At 51.4% G+C, this 18,587-nt stretch overlaps 1 protein-coding gene across 1 annotated transcript; it reads left to right on the top strand.

The window, feature by feature from the left end:
- The first annotated feature begins 1,575 nt into the window (after positions 1 to 1,575).
- Positions 1,576 to 12,134, top strand: LPAR2 (lysophosphatidic acid receptor 2). Its single transcript, XM_086630943.1, has 3 exons — positions 1,576 to 1,616; positions 6,154 to 6,896; positions 11,833 to 12,134. The coding sequence occupies exons 1-3, from the start codon at positions 1,576 to 1,578 to the stop codon at positions 12,132 to 12,134; spliced, it is 1,086 nt and encodes a 361-aa protein (XP_086487069.1).
- Positions 12,135 to 18,587: the final 6,453 nt, after the last annotated feature.

Below are 18,587 nucleotides of genomic sequence, written 5' to 3'. Positions count from 1 at the left end.
CGTGAACTTTCTGGCATGATTTTGGTCTTTGGAGGCTGCAGGGGCAGAATTTAGGGAGCCTGGTGCAATTTCGTGAATTTTCTGGAATGATTTTGGTCTTTGGAGGCTGCAGGATGCAGGGGCAGAATTTAGGGAGCCTGGTGCAATTTCATGAATTTTCTGGAATGATTTCGGCCTTTGGAGGCTGCAGGATGTCGGGGCAGAATTTAGGGAGCCTGGTGCAATTCCCAGCTTTTGCAGGACTCGACGGCTGCCCCTCTGCTGTCTCACTTTGTCCCATTCACCCATCTTTTCTCTCGCCAGTGTCACCAGTGCTCTGCTTCCATTTATCGCTGCCCTGTTAATGTGTCCTTGGGGTTTTGGCCCTATCTCTTCCCCCTTTGTGTGGTGTAAATCTCCTGCCTGTTTTACATAACACCACTGGGCTCTGCCAGACTCCCCCGGTGTATCTGGCTGGCAGCAGATTAAGGGCTGTGCTCGGCGATAGGTGATAACATTGTTCCCGGGGGAACGGGCGATGGGAGGAGGAGGGTGGGAGAACTGGAAATTGGAGTCGAATGGAAATTACTGGGGCCTTTGCGAGAGCAGCGGGCGTAAATCACGGTGAATGGATGTTGCAAACTCGGTGTGGGTGTGGTTTTTTTTTTTTAATTTTTTTTTTTTTCCTTCATTATTTATACAGCTATGGCTTGTTAGCGCTGAGTGTGCTGCTGGTGTTGGTGGTGTTCAGCAGCTAAAATAATCTCAGATGTGTCAAGGACTAGCTGGAGTGACACATCAGAAGTGTGAGCTCTGTTTCTAGCAGTGGCACAGAGCAAGTTACAGCGGGAAAATCCTTTCCGGTCCGTGCCTCAGTTTCCCTTACGTCTCACGACGTCTTTTTCCCTGCTTCTCCCCGTTTCAAGGCTGCTTGCGTCGCACTGGGCAAGCGTGGCTGGTGTCGTGGACGTGGGGGGCTGGATCCTGACCTGATGGTCCGCTTGAGATGTGGGTGCTGTAGTTGTAGGGTGGGAAAAGAGCCTTCTGCTGCCAAGACAGCTCCATCGTGGGATGATGCCTGGTCGTTCGGAAGATCTGCTCCTCTCCTGCCATGGGGTGAAGGCTCTGGGGTAGCACGAACGAACCCTCAGCACGGGGGCAAACTGGTGCGGTGGGACCAGAGGGGTGCCAGTTCCCACAGCAGGAACGGTCCACCACGGTGATGCTGGCGGATCGGAGCTCCCTCGTTCCAGTCCGAACCGGAGATGCTGGGAAAGTGGCTCTGGCCTCCAGGAAGGCGGCGAGGACTCGGGTTACAGCTCCTGGGGCTCCTGGAAGGATCCGCCTAGGGGAGGACCCGAGGAGGGACGGGCTCAGCCGAGCTCTTGCAAACTTGCCTCCCAGGAGCCAGTTTCCGAGCGGTCCGGGGTGGACTCTGGGGCTGGAAGTTTCCTGTGAATCGCTTGGATTTTTTTTTTTTTCCCTCCTATTTTTTTTTTTTTGGTTTTAATTCTTCCTTGGAAAGCACCTCTGCCTGCCAGAGATGGGGATCTCCTCGCTGGATAGCTGCCCTGGTTTCCTGCGGTGGGGAGACCGATGCTGAATGTCACCTTCGGATGCGGGGGTTGTGCTTCCAGGTAAGGACGAAATTCCATGGAGTAAAAAACCTCGTGCTGTTTGTGGCTTAAAAAAAAAAATAAATCTAGCAGTGCTTTGGATGTCTGACCGTGTAAATGGGGTAAACCAGGTTGGATTTGAATCCCTGTGAGCCTTTTTAGATCCATTGTTCCGTCTGATCAACGCCGGCCGTGGCGATGGGAGCGGGAATTCATCCCTGGGGTTCCTTCCCAAGTGTTGAACGTGTTCCCAGATCTCAAGGAGCTGACTGGCGTTTTCCACTCCTGCGAGCAAGAGGAAATGGAGAAGGGAGGGCACTTTGCACCTTTACTTTCTGAGCAAAAGGACTCTGAACTCACCGTGAACCTGGGCCAGGAATGAAGTGGTGGCGTTGGGGTAACGCCGGCCAGGAGGAAAGACGGGTCCTGCCCTCGAGTTGCGGTTTGCTTGGAAGCACCGCACAAAATCCTCGATTTTTAAGGGGATTTTGAAGAGCCTTGGGCAGAGTTGGAGGGAGCGTGATGAGAGAAGAGCCCGTGTTTGCCCATTGCTCGAGGAAAGGGGCGGCCGGATTGTTGCAGCAAAACTCCAGTCTTGTTTCACCGAGTAAACAACGCTGGTGAGGGAAAATATCTTGGAAGATCCTGCTGAGGAGTGTAAGGCCATGGAAGGGGGTTGCTCGGACACGGAACAATAGGCTCATCCAGCTCCTTTGTGCATCATGGCACCAGCCTGACTTTCTAGCTGCTGCTCTGGGCAGGGTGTTTCTCTTCCCCTCCCTGGCACTTGCCGGTTCAATTAGGATTTGTGGCGTTTCCTGCCCTTGATGCCAAGCTCCAAGGTCAGTTTTCTAATTGCAGGGTGGCAGCGAAGTGGCACACGAGCTCCTGGCACCGGTCACAAGCACTAACCTGTCAGTCCCTCCTGGATCCCACCCAGCTCAGGGCATTGCACGGGTTCAGTTTGGAACCTGCACGCGTTTTTGGGGGATTTGCAACTCTTAAACTTTTCCCCGAGCTCTAACTGGGTCTTGCCTAAGCGGACATTGTCGTTGGGATTAATGCTGGGGGGCTTTTTTTCTGGATTTGAGCATTGCACGGCTCTAATCCCCTCTTCCAGTAAACATGTCGTTGAACCAGTGCTCGTATAATGCTTTGAAAAAAGTTCACAGTTTGCCAGGAGGAAGTTTGAGGCCTGTCATAGCTGTGGAATCTTTAATATTTGCAACAAAATAGGATTGGTCTCCGTAATTTCGTGGTAATTCTAAAGCTAGTCTTATCTGGATTTAATTTGTCTTGGTGTCAGCTCAAAAATTACAGAGAGTAAGACCTGGATCCGTCAACACATTATTTCTCTGTAGGATTTTAATGTTTCTTAGAAATTAAAGTGTGAGTGGTCTTTGTGCAACAGGCAAACTTCTGTTCTGCATATCAGGTTTTGTAACTCGGGGCAAACGTGCTACTCCACAGCAAAAATGGGAACGGGATGAAATGGTGTTTGAAACCTGTTTGTTCATGTGGCTGGAGAGAGTACGGGGTGCTCCAAACCACGATGCTGCTGTAGTCTGTCTTCTTCCCTGGGCATCCACATGCATAACCTTAGAAAAAGGTGAATTAAAAAAAAGGTGAAATGACTTATCTAACATCAGCGGCAATTTCCTTTTTGATTTGGGATTAGAGCTTTCAAAAATATTTAGAGGGAACTGCGTAAGGATGGCCTGGCCTTGGATTTGGTGCCTCCCCAGGTACACCCTATGGGTGGTCCTCTACCTGCCTGTGATTCACAGTGTTCATCCTCTTCCTGGGCTTTTTCCTCCCTTCCTCGTTCTTCCATCACTTTCTGCTGTTCGAGCCAAAATCCTCCCCAGTTACCTGCCAAGTGGCCACATGTTGCCTCCGCAGAAGCTGCTTTGGACCACACGACTCTCCTGAACAGCTCTGCGGCTTGAGATCTACAAACATCCCATGACCAGAGAAGAAAGGGAAGATGGACTTGTTGTACAGCACCAGCCCATGACTCCATCCCCTGGGGCAGCTTCATTTCCCCCTCTACCCCCTTTTCCTTTTTTCCCCATCATTTCTAAAAATAAAATAGTATTTATCCAGCAGGTTTGAAAGTGAATCAGTTCAGTCGTACAGCGTTCTCTCCTGGTGGGAACGACAGCTGGATGCTTGAGGAGCTGATCCAGAGCCCATTAGGCAGCAGAGATTGGAAGTTCAGCTGCAGGTACCATGGAGCTTCCCAGCTCAGCCGTTGTGTTTGCACAACTCCGTGTGTGCAGGCAGAGCTGGGCGGTGCTGGTGTGATGATAAACTGACCTGCCCGCCGTGATCTCACCTCCCTGCCGGAGTGTCCCGGAAGCCAGAGTGGTTGCTGCCTAGGGAGAGGTGGAACATGGAATTAATTAGGGTCCCTGAGGTGTGTTTTGGTTTTGGGGGTGGTTAAAGTGAATTGGGAGTCAGGCACTTTGGGTTGGCTCCCTGGCTGGCGTGGTCCGTGCCCTCGCCGGCGTGGTGGTCCATGCCCTCGCCGGTGTGGTGGTGCTGGTGGTCATAGAATGGTTAGGGCTGGAAGGGACCTTCAAAGGTCATCTAGTCCAACCCCCCTGCAAGGAACAGGGATATCTCCAACTAGATCAGGTTGCTCAGGGCCTCGTCCATCCTGGCCTTGAATGTCTCCAGGGATGGAGCATCCACCACCTCTCTGGGCAACCTGTTCCAGCGTTCTACAACTCTCATGGTCAAAAATTTTTTCCTAATATCCAACCTGAATCTACCTCCCTCTATTTTAAAACCATTACCCCTTGTCCTATCACAACAGGCCCTTAAGCTTTTGGTCCACGTTAAGCTTTCTCTAAAACGAGGGTGATGGTGGAGCTCGTGAGAGGGCAGGGAGAACCAGTGACTTCATGTGCAGAACACACCAGGGGAAGGAAAAAGCACGTCATCTTTCAGCACCTCGGTGCCGCGGGGAAGGAGGCTCCAAACTGGGTTTGCTCATCCCGGCGGGGACCGCAGCCAGCCCTGACTCGAGGTTTCCAAGCTCTTGGTCAGGGAAGGAACACGAACATCTGCTGTGGGGTGTAACCATCGAGCTCCTTGTCATCCCTTGAGTTTGTTCACGGTGCTGTATTTTCGTGTGTTCATGTTTTGTTTTTTTTTTTTATGGACCAGTAACACAGGCTTCGGATACTGGGTTGAAATTCGGACTCTTGGAGGTAAAACAGCCTTTAACTTGACCTTCTGCTTGGCGTTTGGCTGCCCACAGGGCAGGAAGTCAGATCACCAGATGTACACAGGCCTGGAAAATTAATACTTACCATTAAGATCCAGACAAATGCAATGTCTGGTCTTGCTCCCAGCAGCGCCCAGTGTGTCAAAGAAATGGGAAAAGTCCTTCCCGAGGCTTAGATGTCTTTTCCTCTCAAGTTTTTCTATGGAGTTCAGCGAGTTTTAACTTGCAGCCTTGTTCCAGACCTGGAAGGAAGGAAAGGAGCTGCTTCCCTTGTTGCACAGGTGACTTACCCCGACCTGCTGCGGAGCCTGGAAGCGCTGCAGGTGATCCAGCTCTTCCAGAGATCCATCCCTGCGCTTTCCCGCGCTGACTCCCTGCTGCTGGTTTACTTTTCAGGGCTGAGGAGTTTGGTTTTGCCCAGCTCCACGTGCTCTTTGCCTCCTGGCAAAGTTTGGGAAGTACTCACCTGCTTTGGAAGGATGGGCAAGCGCTGTGCGGTGTCAGCCTCGAGGTGATAAAACTACCCAGGAAAGATCATAGAATCATAGAATCATAGAATGGTCAGGGCTGGAAGGGACCTTCAAAGGTCATCTAGTCCAACCCCCCTGCAAGGAACAGGGATATCTCCAACTAGATCAGGTTGCTCAGGGCCTCAAGATGGGAGATGTGCGCTCGCTGAACCAGAAGCAGCAGTCCTGGGGACTCCAGTTGTTGGAGTCTCCTCCTCTGGAGATGTTCCAAACCCACCTGGATGCGTTCTGGTGGGATCTGATCTAGGTGGTCCTGCTCCGGCAGGGGGATTGGACTCGATGACCCTTTGAGGTCCCTTCCAATCCCTGACGTTCTGGGATGCTGTGACTGCAACAGCTGCAGGGACTCATAGTCATCATCCCGAGCGTTGTTTAGTGACCGACTGATAAACTTCCCTTGTTGCTGCTTTGTTTTTACGTTTCTGAAGTAGGACATCTGGCCCAAGAAAAATAGTTTTGTCTGTCATCCCCACCAAGCTGCGTGGGCCGGACAGGGGGCATCTCTTATCAGATCTGGCAAACCTTCTCTCCTCCTGTGAACGTTCGATGTTTTGCTGCGTCTTCAGAACGGCTTTGGGGACAGATGAGGACGTGGGCTGTGAGATGCGTAGTTCTGTCTCGAACAGAAGTGGTTTCCTCTTGCTCGTGTGGTTGTTTCTGTGTGTTTCAAGCTCCTCCCCACCTCCATCTGTGTCAGAGGCATTGGCACAAGGCTCAGCATCTCCCTGGCTGGCACTAGTGGTGCGTGTGTGTGACGGCACGACAAGCTAACCATCTTCTCGCCCCTCTTTAGGAGAGCAGCGATGAAGCACTGTTTTTACAATGAGACTGTGGGATTCTTCTACAACAACAGCCGCAAAGAGCTGACCACCTACTGGAGGACAAAGGATGTCTTGGTGGTTGCCCTGGGCCTGACAGTGAGTGTCATCGTGCTCCTGACCAACCTGCTGGTCATCACCGCTATCATCATCAACCGGCGTTTCCACTACCCCATCTACTACCTGCTGGGGAACTTGGCAGCTGCTGACCTCTTTGCGGGCATCGCGTACATGTTCCTCATGTTCCATACGGGGCCCAGGACAGCAGAGCTCTCCCTGAAGACCTGGTTTATCCGTCAGAGCCTGCTGGACACCAGCTTGACAGCCTCTGTGGTGAATCTGCTGGCCATCGCTGTAGAAAGGCACCAGACTGTTTTCACTATGCAGTTACACAGCAAAATGTCCAACCAGCGTGTGATGATCCTCATCTTCTGCATCTGGGTCACGGCCCTGCTCCTGGGGCTCATCCCGTCCTACGGCTGGCACTGCCTCTGTGCCCTGGAGAAGTGCTCCAGCATGGCACCGCTCTACAGCAGGAGCTACCTGACCTTCTGGGCCATCTCCAACCTGGTCATCTTCCTGATCATGGTGGTCGTGTACACGCACATCTTCATCTACGTCAAAAGGAAGATGACACGGATGTCTAAGCACACCAGCTTCCACCCCCGCTACAAGGAGACCATGATCAGCCTTGTCAAGACGGTCACTATTATCCTAAGTAAGTCCACTCGTTCTGGTCAGAGTGATGTGTTGATCCTCCGTCCTGGGTTGGGTGGGGTGAATGTGCTCAAGACGACGGGGAGGACTGGGAAGTGGTGTTCTGCCTCCCTGGTCTCTCAAGCTGCTGGGGTGATGGTTTGGTTTGGCTGCTGAGGAACTCGATGGTTTCGATGTTCTGCGTGAGGGGAGAGGAAGAGGAGGAGGAACCTGGCAGGGGGGAGGGCAAGGTCCTGCGTCTCTTCTTCTCCAACGTGGCTGCTCCTCTGGTTAGCAGGGGCAAGGGGGCCAGTTACTAATATGGCGTGGTAACATCTGACTGCTGTAAGTGCAGGTGTTTTGGGCAAAGAAGAGGCTCTTTTACGTCCTCAACTCCAGTATGCTTCATCCATGGAAGGGTAGCACAGAATTCGGAGCTATGATCAGGCCTTCATCAAAAAGCAGCACTTGGTGCATCCTTCATTAAAGGGTGGAGAGAGGTTTGGGGCAGAGGGTACAAGGTGATGGGGAAAGAACGAGGGAGTTGCATCCGAATTCCTCACTGTTTACTGGAACAAAGCACTGAACTCTGTTCAGATTTTTTTTTTTTGGAGCAGCTCAGTACCGTGTCTCAATCTGCTCCGGTAAATATGTCCCTGGACACTTGGTTGGAGCTGCTCCCCATGGGGGTGGGATCTCCAGCAGAGTGTCCCTGCCTCTTGGTCTGTCTGTGGCTCCAGTCTGTAACGCAAACAGGGGCAAACCAGTAACTGGAAGTGACTGGTGTGGAGGCTCTGCATCTCCAGGATGCTTAATTTTATTCAGCCCCGTGCTGTCCTGCCCAGTTCCGCGCATCCAACAGCAGAGGCTGGTGCCCCAGTTGTCCTTCCAGCAGCCCGTCGCTCCACGATTCGATTTCTTGAATTTGCTTTTTGCCTTGTGCTTTAACAATCTAACAACTTTTAAAGCAAAATAAATCGATGCCCTCCCATCTTCCGCAGCCCAGCTCGGCTCCGGGCTTACGGTCACAACCCCTTGCTTGCAAATCTTTCCTGATAAGCGCAGAATTTGCTCCGTCAGGGAAACCTTGAAGCTGCAAACAAAGATTCACTCCCTCGTGAATCGGCGCTGGCGGAGCGGGGCTGGGCACGGGGGGGGCCGGCGGGCGCCTTGGCGTGTCCCCGCTCGCGGGCACGGCGCCTCGCCGGGTTCTGTTGCGACTTGTGAGCATCGAAACTGGAGTTTTCTGCCCGTTCCTGCCTTTCCTGTGATGCCTTCTTCCCTGCCTCCCAATCTCTCCGTCTCTTGTGCGCGGCTGGGAGGTCACAGCTGCCGTAGAGCCGATGGGATGCGGCACAGGGGGTCAGTGGGGCTGAAGAATGGTTTGCTTCACGTATTTTGCACAGTTTGCAGCGGAGGGAAAAGTTTTTTTGTTCCCTCTTTCCTTCCTGAACAGCATCAGAGGGTCACCCTGTGGTGTCAGCAGGACTGCTTCGTTTCAAGGGACTTCATGATGCCAGCTGGAAGAGGGTTGGTGGGATGGGGATGCTGGCCAAGGAGGAAAAAGCAATTCACACTTGGTGGGTTTCCTTGTTTTGGGAGGTCTTGTTCCTCTTGGTGTCTGCCCTCCTGGCTTGTCCTGCTTGCCTCTGTCTTCTGCCTTAAGCTAGGAAAAAAAAAAAAGGGACTTAGAATCCCAGAATGGTTTGGGTTGGAAGGGAGCTCAAAGATCATCCAGTTCCAACCCCCCTGCCATGGGCAGGGACATCTTATAGAATCATAGAATCCTGGAATGGTTTGGGTTGGAAGGGACCTTCAAGACCATCTAGTTCCAACCCCCCTGCCATGGGCAGGGACACCCTCCACTACACCAGGTTGCCCAAAGCCCCATCCAACCTGGCCTGGAACACTGCCAGGGATGGGGCAGCCACAGCTTCTCTGGGCAACCTGTCCCAGTGCCTCAGCACCCTCAGAGGGAAGAATTTCTTCCTTAGATCCCATGGAAATCTCCCCTCTTTCAGTTTAAAGCCATTGCCCCATGTCCTATCATCATATAAAGTCCCTCTCCAGCTTGGCTCAGAAGAGCTGCTGTGGTTTGACAGGGAGTTGGGACTGGTGTCTGTGGGGAGGAAACTGGTGTGGAAAGTTCAGGGAGACTCAGGAGTTCATCGTGGCCTTTGGGGCTCTCGTAACCCCCGAGTTTTCCCCTTCCTCTGCAGGGTGGTGTCGGAGACAAGCCGCAGTCGGTTCCGTGCAGGTGCTTTGCACGGGAGGGAATTGCTCAACTCGGGGAAAATCCCTTTTTTTTTTTTTTGGACTCAACCTACAGAAAGTTGAGACTGCAGAGTTGGTTTTTTCTTTTTCCCCCCCCCTCCCTGTGCATGCCCGGGTGTAATTCCTCCTCCACCCTCGTTCCTCAGCCTTCTGCAAACTTGGACTCTGCTCAGCGGAATACTTTGTGCCTTATGCATCGGAGGGTGTAGCCGCTGGTGAGCGTGCGAGGAAGAGGAGGGTGCGGTAGGAGCTGTCTGCGTCCCACTTCGTCGCGATAATCCTGCGGGTCCTGGGCGTCGAGAACAGGTCTGGGAGCTGACCTGCAAACCCATCATAAGGTCAAAGTACAGCTGGAGACCAGTAGGAAACTTTCCCACAGACCGGTTGAGTGACGCGGGGTGTGATGATGATGATGGTGACCACACCACGGGGCAGAGTCATTAGTGACATTGAGAGTTCAGGCTTTTCCTGAATACTTCAGCTTCCATTAAGGAGCTGGATTTGGAGGCAAAGGCCCAAAACTTTGTAGGCACCTCTTTCTGTGGATTTTTTTCCCCCCTTTCCTCTCATCTTTAATATTCCTCTGGTTTTACTTCGCGCCGCTGGGAGCCGGTCTCTAGAGAATCTGGTTTTCCTTGTGGATGCTGAAAACCTGGGTTAAAAAAAAAAAGTTCTATCACTAAACGAGGAGGCCCCTTTCCTGCAGGCTCGCTCACGATGGAATTATTGGACCTTCCTTCATGGCAGCCAGGAATTTATCTTTCATATTTGCTAAATTTAAAGGGGAAAAAAGTCATGTCTGCAAGTGTGGAGGAAAGCTGCCTGGCCCAGATGTGGTGGCTGCTGTGCTGCCCACCTGGTTCACTTAAATAAAGAGGGTTCCATGATGAAATAATGGAAATCACGGCCTGAAATCAGCAGGGAATGCTCTTGGAATCCCAGGAGATCCCTCCCAAGTGTTCCTTTGACTTTTGGTGCGGCTCCTCTGGCTGCTGGCCTTTCCTGACAGATGTTTTTTTGGTAAAGGGTGCAGTTGGCAAGCGCCCAGTGAGCCTGTTTCCTTCCACCCTTTCCCAGAAGAAGCTCCTGTGCTTTAAGACACAACCCTACGCGTGACCTCCGGGAGAGCCGATGGGCGAGCGCTCCGTTTACGTCAGCCTTCCCATCACGACTGGGGAAAAAAGGGTTTTGGGAGCCGCGGGCACCTCCCGCTCCGTCATGCAAACCAGCAATTATCCTTTTGCCCAAGAGCTTTGCAGGTGGTGGCAAGATCATAGTATCGGCGCGATGGAATCAGTGGTGGAGTCTGCCCAGCTCCGTCCTGCTGCTGACCAGCCCATTCCTTGGCTGTTTTCCGCTCAGCTTAGGATCATGGAATCATCTGGTTGGAAGAGACCCTCAAGATCGAGTCCAGCCGTTCCCCCTGCACTGTCAGGGGCCCTAAACCATGTTCCTCAACGCCAAATCCACACGGTTTTTAAACACCTCCAGGGATGGGGACCCCACCACCTCCCTGGGCAGCCTGTTCCAACACTTCACAACCCTCTCTGGAAAGAAATTTTTCCTGATATCCAACTTAAATTTCCCCTGGTGCAACTTGAGGCCATTCCCTCTCGTCCTGTCATTCCTAACGTGGGAGAAGAGACCGACCCCCATCTCCCTACAACTTCCTTTCAGGGAATTGTAGAGAGTGAGAAGGTCCCCCCTGAGCCTCCTCTTCTCCAGACTGACCAGTCCCAGCTCCCTCAGCCGCTCCTCACAGGACAAGTTCTCCAAACCCTTCCCTAGTTTCGTTGCTCTTCTCTGAACCCGCTCCAGCACCTCAACGTCCTTCTTGAAGCGAGGGGCCCCAAACTGGACACAGTCCTCCAGGTGTGGCCTCACCAGTGCTGAGTACTGGGAGACAATCACCTCCCTGCTCCTGCTGACCACACTGTCTCTGATCCATGCCAGGATTCCGTTGGCTTTCTTGGCTGCTTGGGCACACTGCTGGCTCATGGTCAGTCACCCGTCAACCAGCACCCCCAGGTCCTTCTCTGCTGGGCAGCTTTCCAGCCCCGCTTCCCCAAGCCTGGAACGCTGCAGAGGGTTTTTGTGGCCCAAGTGCAGGACCCGGCACTTGGACTTGTTGAATGTCATGCAGTTGGCATCAGCCCAGTGATCCAGCTTGTAGCTGTGCGAGAAGCTTCATCGGACTGTCCGAGGTGTTGGCCAGGACTCTTCTGAACTCATCCTGTTACCTGAAGCCCCCGTAAACCGTATGGACAGTAGAGATTATTTCACTCCAGATGAGTTTCTCTGACTCTTCCCTCATTTTATGGCCTGCTCCCCTCTTTGGAGGGAGTGGGAAATCGGAACACTTTGTCTTCACTCTCTAAATGCAATGATGGGGATGAGGGGGGGTAAGAGAAAGTAGCTGCTAGTGGTGTCCTGAGTAAGTGGGGTGGGGAAAAAAAAAAAAGTCTCCATTTTTAGTATTTGCTGGTTGAATCCTTGGTCTTCCTCCAAAGCCAAAATGTAGAGTGAAACTAGTTGGGTGTTTTCCGCCCCCATTAAACATTTTTCGCAAGATAAACCACCGGTGATTCCACTGAGCATCTTTATGATGAGTGACTGGGCAGGGCCAGGAACTCTTTTGTGGTTTTTTTTATTTCTTTCTCTAACTGGGGTTCTTCTCTCCTCAGGTGCTTTTGTCATCTGCTGGACGCCAGGACAAGTTGTGCTCCTCCTGGATGGCTTGGGCTGCAAGAGCTGCAACGTTTTGGCGGTGGAGAAATACGTCCTTCTGCTGGCAGAGATCAACTCGTTGATAAACGCTATCGTCTACTCTTACAGGGACAACGAGATGCGTAGCACCTTCCGGAGGATCCTCTGCTTCGTCTGTTACAGGAATTCCAAATACACCCCCACAGTGGTGAAGTTGAACACCACGGACCGCAGAACGCTTTCTCAGAACGGGCACTTCACTGTGGATTCCTCTATTTAGCTCTTGGTCAGCAGCCAGGCCACTTTTGGAGCAGAAGAGCAGAAGCTAAGAGCAACCTGCTTGTAAAGCAGTAGTAGAGACTTTTTATGTGCTCAGGCATAAATATTTCTTTGGAATAACACTTGTCGTGGATAAAGGACAAGATGCTTTGAAGGAACTGCTGGATGGTACGTCGTTTAGGACAGACATACTTTGAGTAGTGTTCTTATTAAAGACTGCTCTTTCTAATGCAAAGTTGGTTTAATTTAGCAGCATCTAGAAGTATCTGACGTGCAACAGGAATCTCAAGTGGTCTCTCCACAAAGTATTTTCTCGGTACTTCAGTATTACTGCCTTCAGGAAGAGTCGTTCCCGCGGTAGTGTCCTCCAAAGAGCCAAAGCTCTTCAGCTTTTACGCGTTGCTTCCCAAACGGAGCTGCTTAGTGTTTCCCCAGAGTCTTCTCCAGGTTGTGTTCCACCCTTCTCAGAGGTCACGCTCTTCTTAAGGCCTCTTCCGAGAGGAATGTGTTTGAATTGCTTCCCGAGAAGCAGATTCCTGCTTTCCAAAGTGTCTGTTGTTGAATTTCCAAGTATTCTGGGCTTTTGGAGGATGCCTTAGGAGCACCTAATTCTTTCCTAAAACGGAGAGCGGTGCCGTAGCGAGCAGCAGTCGTGTTTGCGTTCTGCTAAGTGATGCCATGTGGGATTCACAAGTTCATTGCCTGTTCCTAAGTGTGGAGTGAGTCATGTTCCCATTAAACCATCTTTCTTCTCACTGGAAACCCTTTGGGACAGATTTAGGTTGGATTCCAAGACAATTCAGTGTTTTGCCTTCGGTTTTAATGCGCGGTTTGTGCCTTCATGCTCGACTGCTCCAATAATGTGTCAACACTGTTCAAACATAGTCTTCCTCTCAGCAAAGCACCGCAAGAAATGAGCAATATTAATTACAATTAGTGCAGGTAGGATCTAATTTTCCAAGTAAATCCATTTGCTGCATCTGACACGTGGTGTAAAACGTCACTCTGGATCGCGAGGCTGCGACTGGAGGGCAGAGGCTCTGCTGGTGGAGGAAGATTCACGGTGGAGAAACTCCAAATCCTTCTCCAGGTTTCCTTCACCTTCACGCTGTTAAAATTAACGGTGTGAATGTGCCTGTGACAGCCCAAAATCCAGAGTGAGTTGTTTACCACGGGCTTCTGGGAGAGGCTGACAGAAGGCAGGTTTGGGAATATTGTCTAAATTTACAATTTCAGGGGATTTTCTAATAAACCAGCCCCATTCTGTTGGATGATCAGCTTCCTGATGGGTCACCTCAGGTGGCTTTGGGGAGAAAACAACTTCTTGGAGGCATCGTTACTCAAATGTGTGCGTTTGGAAGACTTTGTCTTGCAGACATGGTCAGGAAGTGTCAGCGTTCCGGTGACAGTCTCCTGGATTGACTAAACCAGCCTTGGAATGTGGTTCCCATCTGGGTGTCCCAGTGACTTTTTGAATAAATGTTTTGTCCTGGGTTTTAGAAAAGACGACTTGGAATTTTTCCCTTGTCTCCTCACTCCAAAGCCCTGGGAAAAGTAATGTGTCGTGATGCTGGGAGGGAGGGATACCGGCCTTCGTTGTGACTTGTGGTGTGGTGGCTCCTGCTGCTGATCCACCTTCTTGGTCAGTTGTCTTTGAGGACATCTCACTGGAATGTGCATGAGTCTGGGGGGGTTACAGCCCCCGGAAAGATCGTGAGGAGAACTGGAGGAAGTAATTTCCAGCCAGTTACAGACTACAGCCCGGGTCTGTTGCTTGCAAACACCAGACTTGGCCGGTTTGGGGAAATTTCACACCAGTTGGTAGGGCTAAGAGAAGGTGTAATTTTATTTTTATTGCCAAAGATGACTTCTAGTCGCTTTTACTTTCCCTGGGAAATAGCGTTATCGGGATGCAGGTACACGCTGTGTGGGCACGCTGCAGTGGAAGCAGGTGGTGAGTAGGTGAACACCTGGAAAGCTGTTACTGGGAGTGATGGAGCTGGGACAGAACAAACTTAGACCTTTTTTCTGCTCTCCTGAACATCCCCAAAGCAGGAAGCGCACGAGTCCTCCTTCATGCAAAGCTAATTTTACTATTAAATACATGCCCAGCTCTGCTTTTCTTTTATTGACAAAGAGGAAATATGGAAGTCGTGTTGCCCAGGTGTGGGATTAGCACCAGTCTGACTTAACTGGGGTGTGTGGGAAGAGTTGCATGTGGCTGAGATGACACTTGGCTCCTAGAAGAACCGCAGTCGGCTTTTAAGCTGTAGATGTTCTTCCCTGAGGGATCTGGTAGCCAGCCTGACCTCAGCCTTCTGCTGGTTGAGCGGCGTCGCAGCGATTTGGTGTAAATTGGTGTAAGCACCCACAACGCAGGGGTCTGTCGTCAATAACTTAACGATCACCGTAGAGAGGGGATCATGGCTGAGGGTTTTCCCCCATGTTTCCTGCCAAACTGGTATAAATGTTAAAGAACTGTTGTACCCAACACTGGTGGAAAGCACGTCAGGGATTTGACCAGTTTGCGTGAAGCTGGATGTCCTACGTAACGGGAACCGACCGTGCAAATGCAGTTTTTGTGGGATTTCATCCCAAACGGTGTCCAGATTTATGGGATAGCTCCTTTTTTAATTCACGACCCACAACCTGTGATCTGTCTAGCTTAAACGTGGCAATAACTCTCTTTTCACGTTGAGAAGACCCTCTGCTTTTTTAAAAAGCCCAGTATGAAACCGGCCTTGAAGGTTCATCACTGGTTTCATCAAGTTTGGTTTGTTTTTTGGGTTTTTTTTTAAGAGGAGATCTCCCAGAAATTAGAATGCGTGGGGTTGGGTTTGTGGTGGTATTTTGGGTTTTGAGGCGTGTGAGGTTGTTCTAGACTTCTTGTGTGTTGGGTGGGAGGAAGGAAGAGACACCAAGGGACTATTTGGAAGGGATCAAATGTGGGACAAGTGGGAACACACAACTCGATCAAAGATGGGCCGTATGGTTCCAGGAATGAGAGGTCATGCCTTGCTGACTGGTTGGAATTCCTGAAGCAAGCTGCTGCCAAAAGCAATGTGGATTTTGGTGTGTTTTTTGGGGAGGGTAGCACTGGAGACTAATGCTGTAGGGACTGGTGGACTCCAAAGGTTTATTTTATTGAAGGAAAAAAAATCCAACCGAAAAAATCCAACCTGCAGCAAGGGGAAAGACAGAGATTAATAAAAGGGAAAGTGAGATTAATAAGGGGAAGCTGGTGATGGTGGGTTTTTCTTTGGTTTTAAACCTCACTTCACTCTCTCTGACCTACTGAGAGGTGGAAAATGAAAATCAAAATTTCTGCTGGACGCTAAGTGTAGCTGATGGTTCAGCTTTTTGGGAGTCAGGTGTGCTTTTCTGACTCCTGGGCCATCCTGGAGTATCAGGATTGCATCGTGGCTCGCCGAAGGCCAGCGAGGAGACAGCGAGCACCGGTGGGATGAGTTCTCGTGGGCTTAGGACACATCAGCACAGCGGTGAAGTGAAGGCTGGGATCTCCCAGCAGCGGGTTGGCACGTCGGTAGGTAAGATCATTTAAAAAAGGTCACACCCATGGTGTAAAAATGACTTCCAGGGGTATTTGTGAGCAGCTTTTCTATAAAAACGCAACGTTTTGTGAGTCCACGCTCCCACACCGTACGTGAGTAATTTCTGTGAGCAAAAGTGAGAAGAACTCGTGTCTCATCTCCTCTGAAAGCTGTTGCAGCCCGGAGTCTGGCTTCAAAAGGAGTTTCTGGAAGATGGTTGTCTTCTAACTGGTGGTCTTGACCAGGTTTTGTCCTTGTGCTGTTACTGTCACAGAGAAGAAATACAGCAGGCATCGGAAGGAGGAGGTAAGGAGGGGCTTATCCCCTCCCAGCAGGGAAAACAAAACTGTCCTTTAGTCGTTTGCACCAATTTCCCAATAAATCTTCCCTCGGAGTCTCTTCTGTAACTGTGACAGAGCATCCAGCTGACTTGGTTTGCATCTGGAAAGGAGCGTTTGCTTGAGTTGTGTTGACCCTTTTCATGGTAGGACCCTTCTTACTCTCTAGTTTTTCCTTGCTCGCTGAAAGCCAGGAGGAAGCTGGAAAAAACGTGCCTAGGATTTCTCAGAAAGATGTTTTTTGAATGTGCTTGTAGCTGCAAAGTGTCCCCATCACACCCTTGATGTCCTCAGCACTACGTGGAAAGAAGGTCCAAAGGCAGCAGGAGAGTGTCTTCCTCCCAGGTTTCATAATCATGGATTTCAGGGGCACCAACCAAGAAGTAAGAGGAGGTTGCACACTGGATTTTGCTCCAATATAGTAATTTTTCATGAAATTATTTATTTACTGCTACCCACCTTTGCATTTTAGCACTTACCACCCACTTTTGTCTTGGTAGGAGTAACGCAGCACGGTAGAGCAGGAGGATCTGGAGATCCCAGTGGAGGATCTGGAGATCCCAGTGGCTAATTGGCTGCTGTGCCGTATGGTGACAGGGAAACAGAACTGTGCTTTTGGCTCTGCTGCTTTTCTCTGCTTGCTGTCTCCGTGCCTTGGGGACCTTCCCTGAACTGGTGCTTGCTCTTGTTTTTCTCTGGCTGTCAGGGAAATCACACTTTTTGTTGCAAGTAGCCGGAGATCAAAGATGCATCCTTGTATCTTGACGTTTTCTGGCACGGGCTGCTGTGAGCGTAATGCAGCTTCCGGTGCTAAATCCAGGTTTATTTTTATTATTCCCTTCATCTGGCTGTGAGAAGCACCTTTAGTTGACAGCCCGAATCAAAATAAAACCTCCCAGTGTTTGGAAATGGTTCTGTCAAAAACCCCGCAACGAACCTGGGCAGATCGTGGCGAGTCCAGGAGGCGTTTCACAAACACGAAGGCCAAAGCCAGAGCATCCCGGAGCTACGGACTGGGTATCCTGGGGGTACTGGTGGTGACCTGTCACCGTGTGGTTTGAGGCAGACTCTGCAGCTGCCTTCATCTGCTGTAGCAGCAGTGGCATTCCCGAGGGGATGCGTAAGCAACTTGAGGTTGAAGCCGCAGGACACGTGCGTGAACGACCACGGGCAGGAGTCAGGAAGAGCGTGACGGCGCACGTGATGGGACGCAGCTCTCCAGAACCCACGGAGATGTCTGCAAGTGGTTTTGGAAATGGTGAGTGTGCAGTTCTCCTCGGAAGTAGCTCACGAGTCCCCTTACTGGCAGGAAAACCTTGGCAGCTGCTGGGAGGATGAGGGCAGCTGTTGTGCGGCGTGCTGTAGCCTTCCTCCGCCGGGCGGCAATGTAAGCCAAGCTTTTCCTTGGCTGCGTGTTTTCCTGTTCTCTGCCTGGTGCTTTGTGTCTCCTGGAAAGCCAACCACATCCTCAGCTGCACCCAAACAGCGTGGGCAGCAGGGCGAGGGGGGGATTCTGACCCTCTGCTCTGCTCTCAGGAGACCCCTCTGCGTTCAGCTCTGGGGTCCCCAACAGCAGAAGGACACGGAGCTGCTGGAGCGGGGCTGGAGGAGGCCACGGAGATGATGGGAGGGCTGGAGCACCTCTGTATGGAGACAGGTTGGGAGAGTTGGGGTGTTCAGCCTGGAGAAAAGAAGGCTCTGGGGAGACCTGCCAGCACATTCCAGTGCCTGAAGGGGCTCCAAGAAAGCTGGAGAGGGGCTTTGGACATGGATGTGTAGTAACAGGACATGGGGTGACAGCTTTGAACTGAAAGAGGGGAGATTTCCATGGGATCTGAGGGAGAAATTCTTCCCTCTGAGGGTGCTGAGGCACTGGGACAGGTTGCCCAGAGAAGCTGTAGATGCCCCATCCCTGGCAGTGTTCCAGGCCAGGTTGGATGGGGCTTGGAGCAACCTGGTGTAGTGGAGGGTGTCCCTGCCCATGGCAGGGGGTTGGAACCGGATGATCTTTGAGGTCCCTTCCAACCCAAACCATTCTGTGATTCTATGATCACCGCTTGTGATCTGTGTCCTATCACTACACACCCTGGTAAAAAGCCCCTCTCCAGCTTTCCTGTAGCCCCTTTGGGTACTGGAAGGCTGCAGTACTCTGGTGGCTGATCTATCCCATCCGACACAAACACACACTGGAGCTGTGGCTCTTGCTATGGAAATGCCCGGAGATAAGGCGCAGGCTCCAGTGGGGGCGGATCTCCCTCTGAATTTATGCTCCGTGGGTTTCAGGCTCAGTGTAGAACTTGTCAGTTGGCAGCTGAAGTCCTGGCTTTAGCTGTAAAATGAACTCTGCCCCCCCCTTTTTGTGCTGACGGGAGAGAATTCACTTGCTAATTACACCCCAGCCCATTTCCCATCGAAACGCACGGGGCGATTTATCAGAGAGCTGGCGACAGCTCCCCCCGTCCCCTCGGCTGCATCAGCAAGAACTTTTGCAAGACAATTTAATTCCTTGTCATCTTTTAATCCAGCTCCCTCTTCCCCTGCAGCCAGCCCGCGACTGAGAAAAGA

Source organism: Tauraco erythrolophus, unplaced genomic scaffold (genome assembly GCF_009769465.1).
Source record: "Tauraco erythrolophus isolate bTauEry1 unplaced genomic scaffold, bTauEry1.pri scaffold_61_arrow_ctg1, whole genome shotgun sequence".
Taxonomy (NCBI): domain Eukaryota; kingdom Metazoa; phylum Chordata; class Aves; order Musophagiformes; family Musophagidae; genus Tauraco; species Tauraco erythrolophus.
This window is presented reverse-complemented; position numbering and strand designations above follow the sequence as displayed.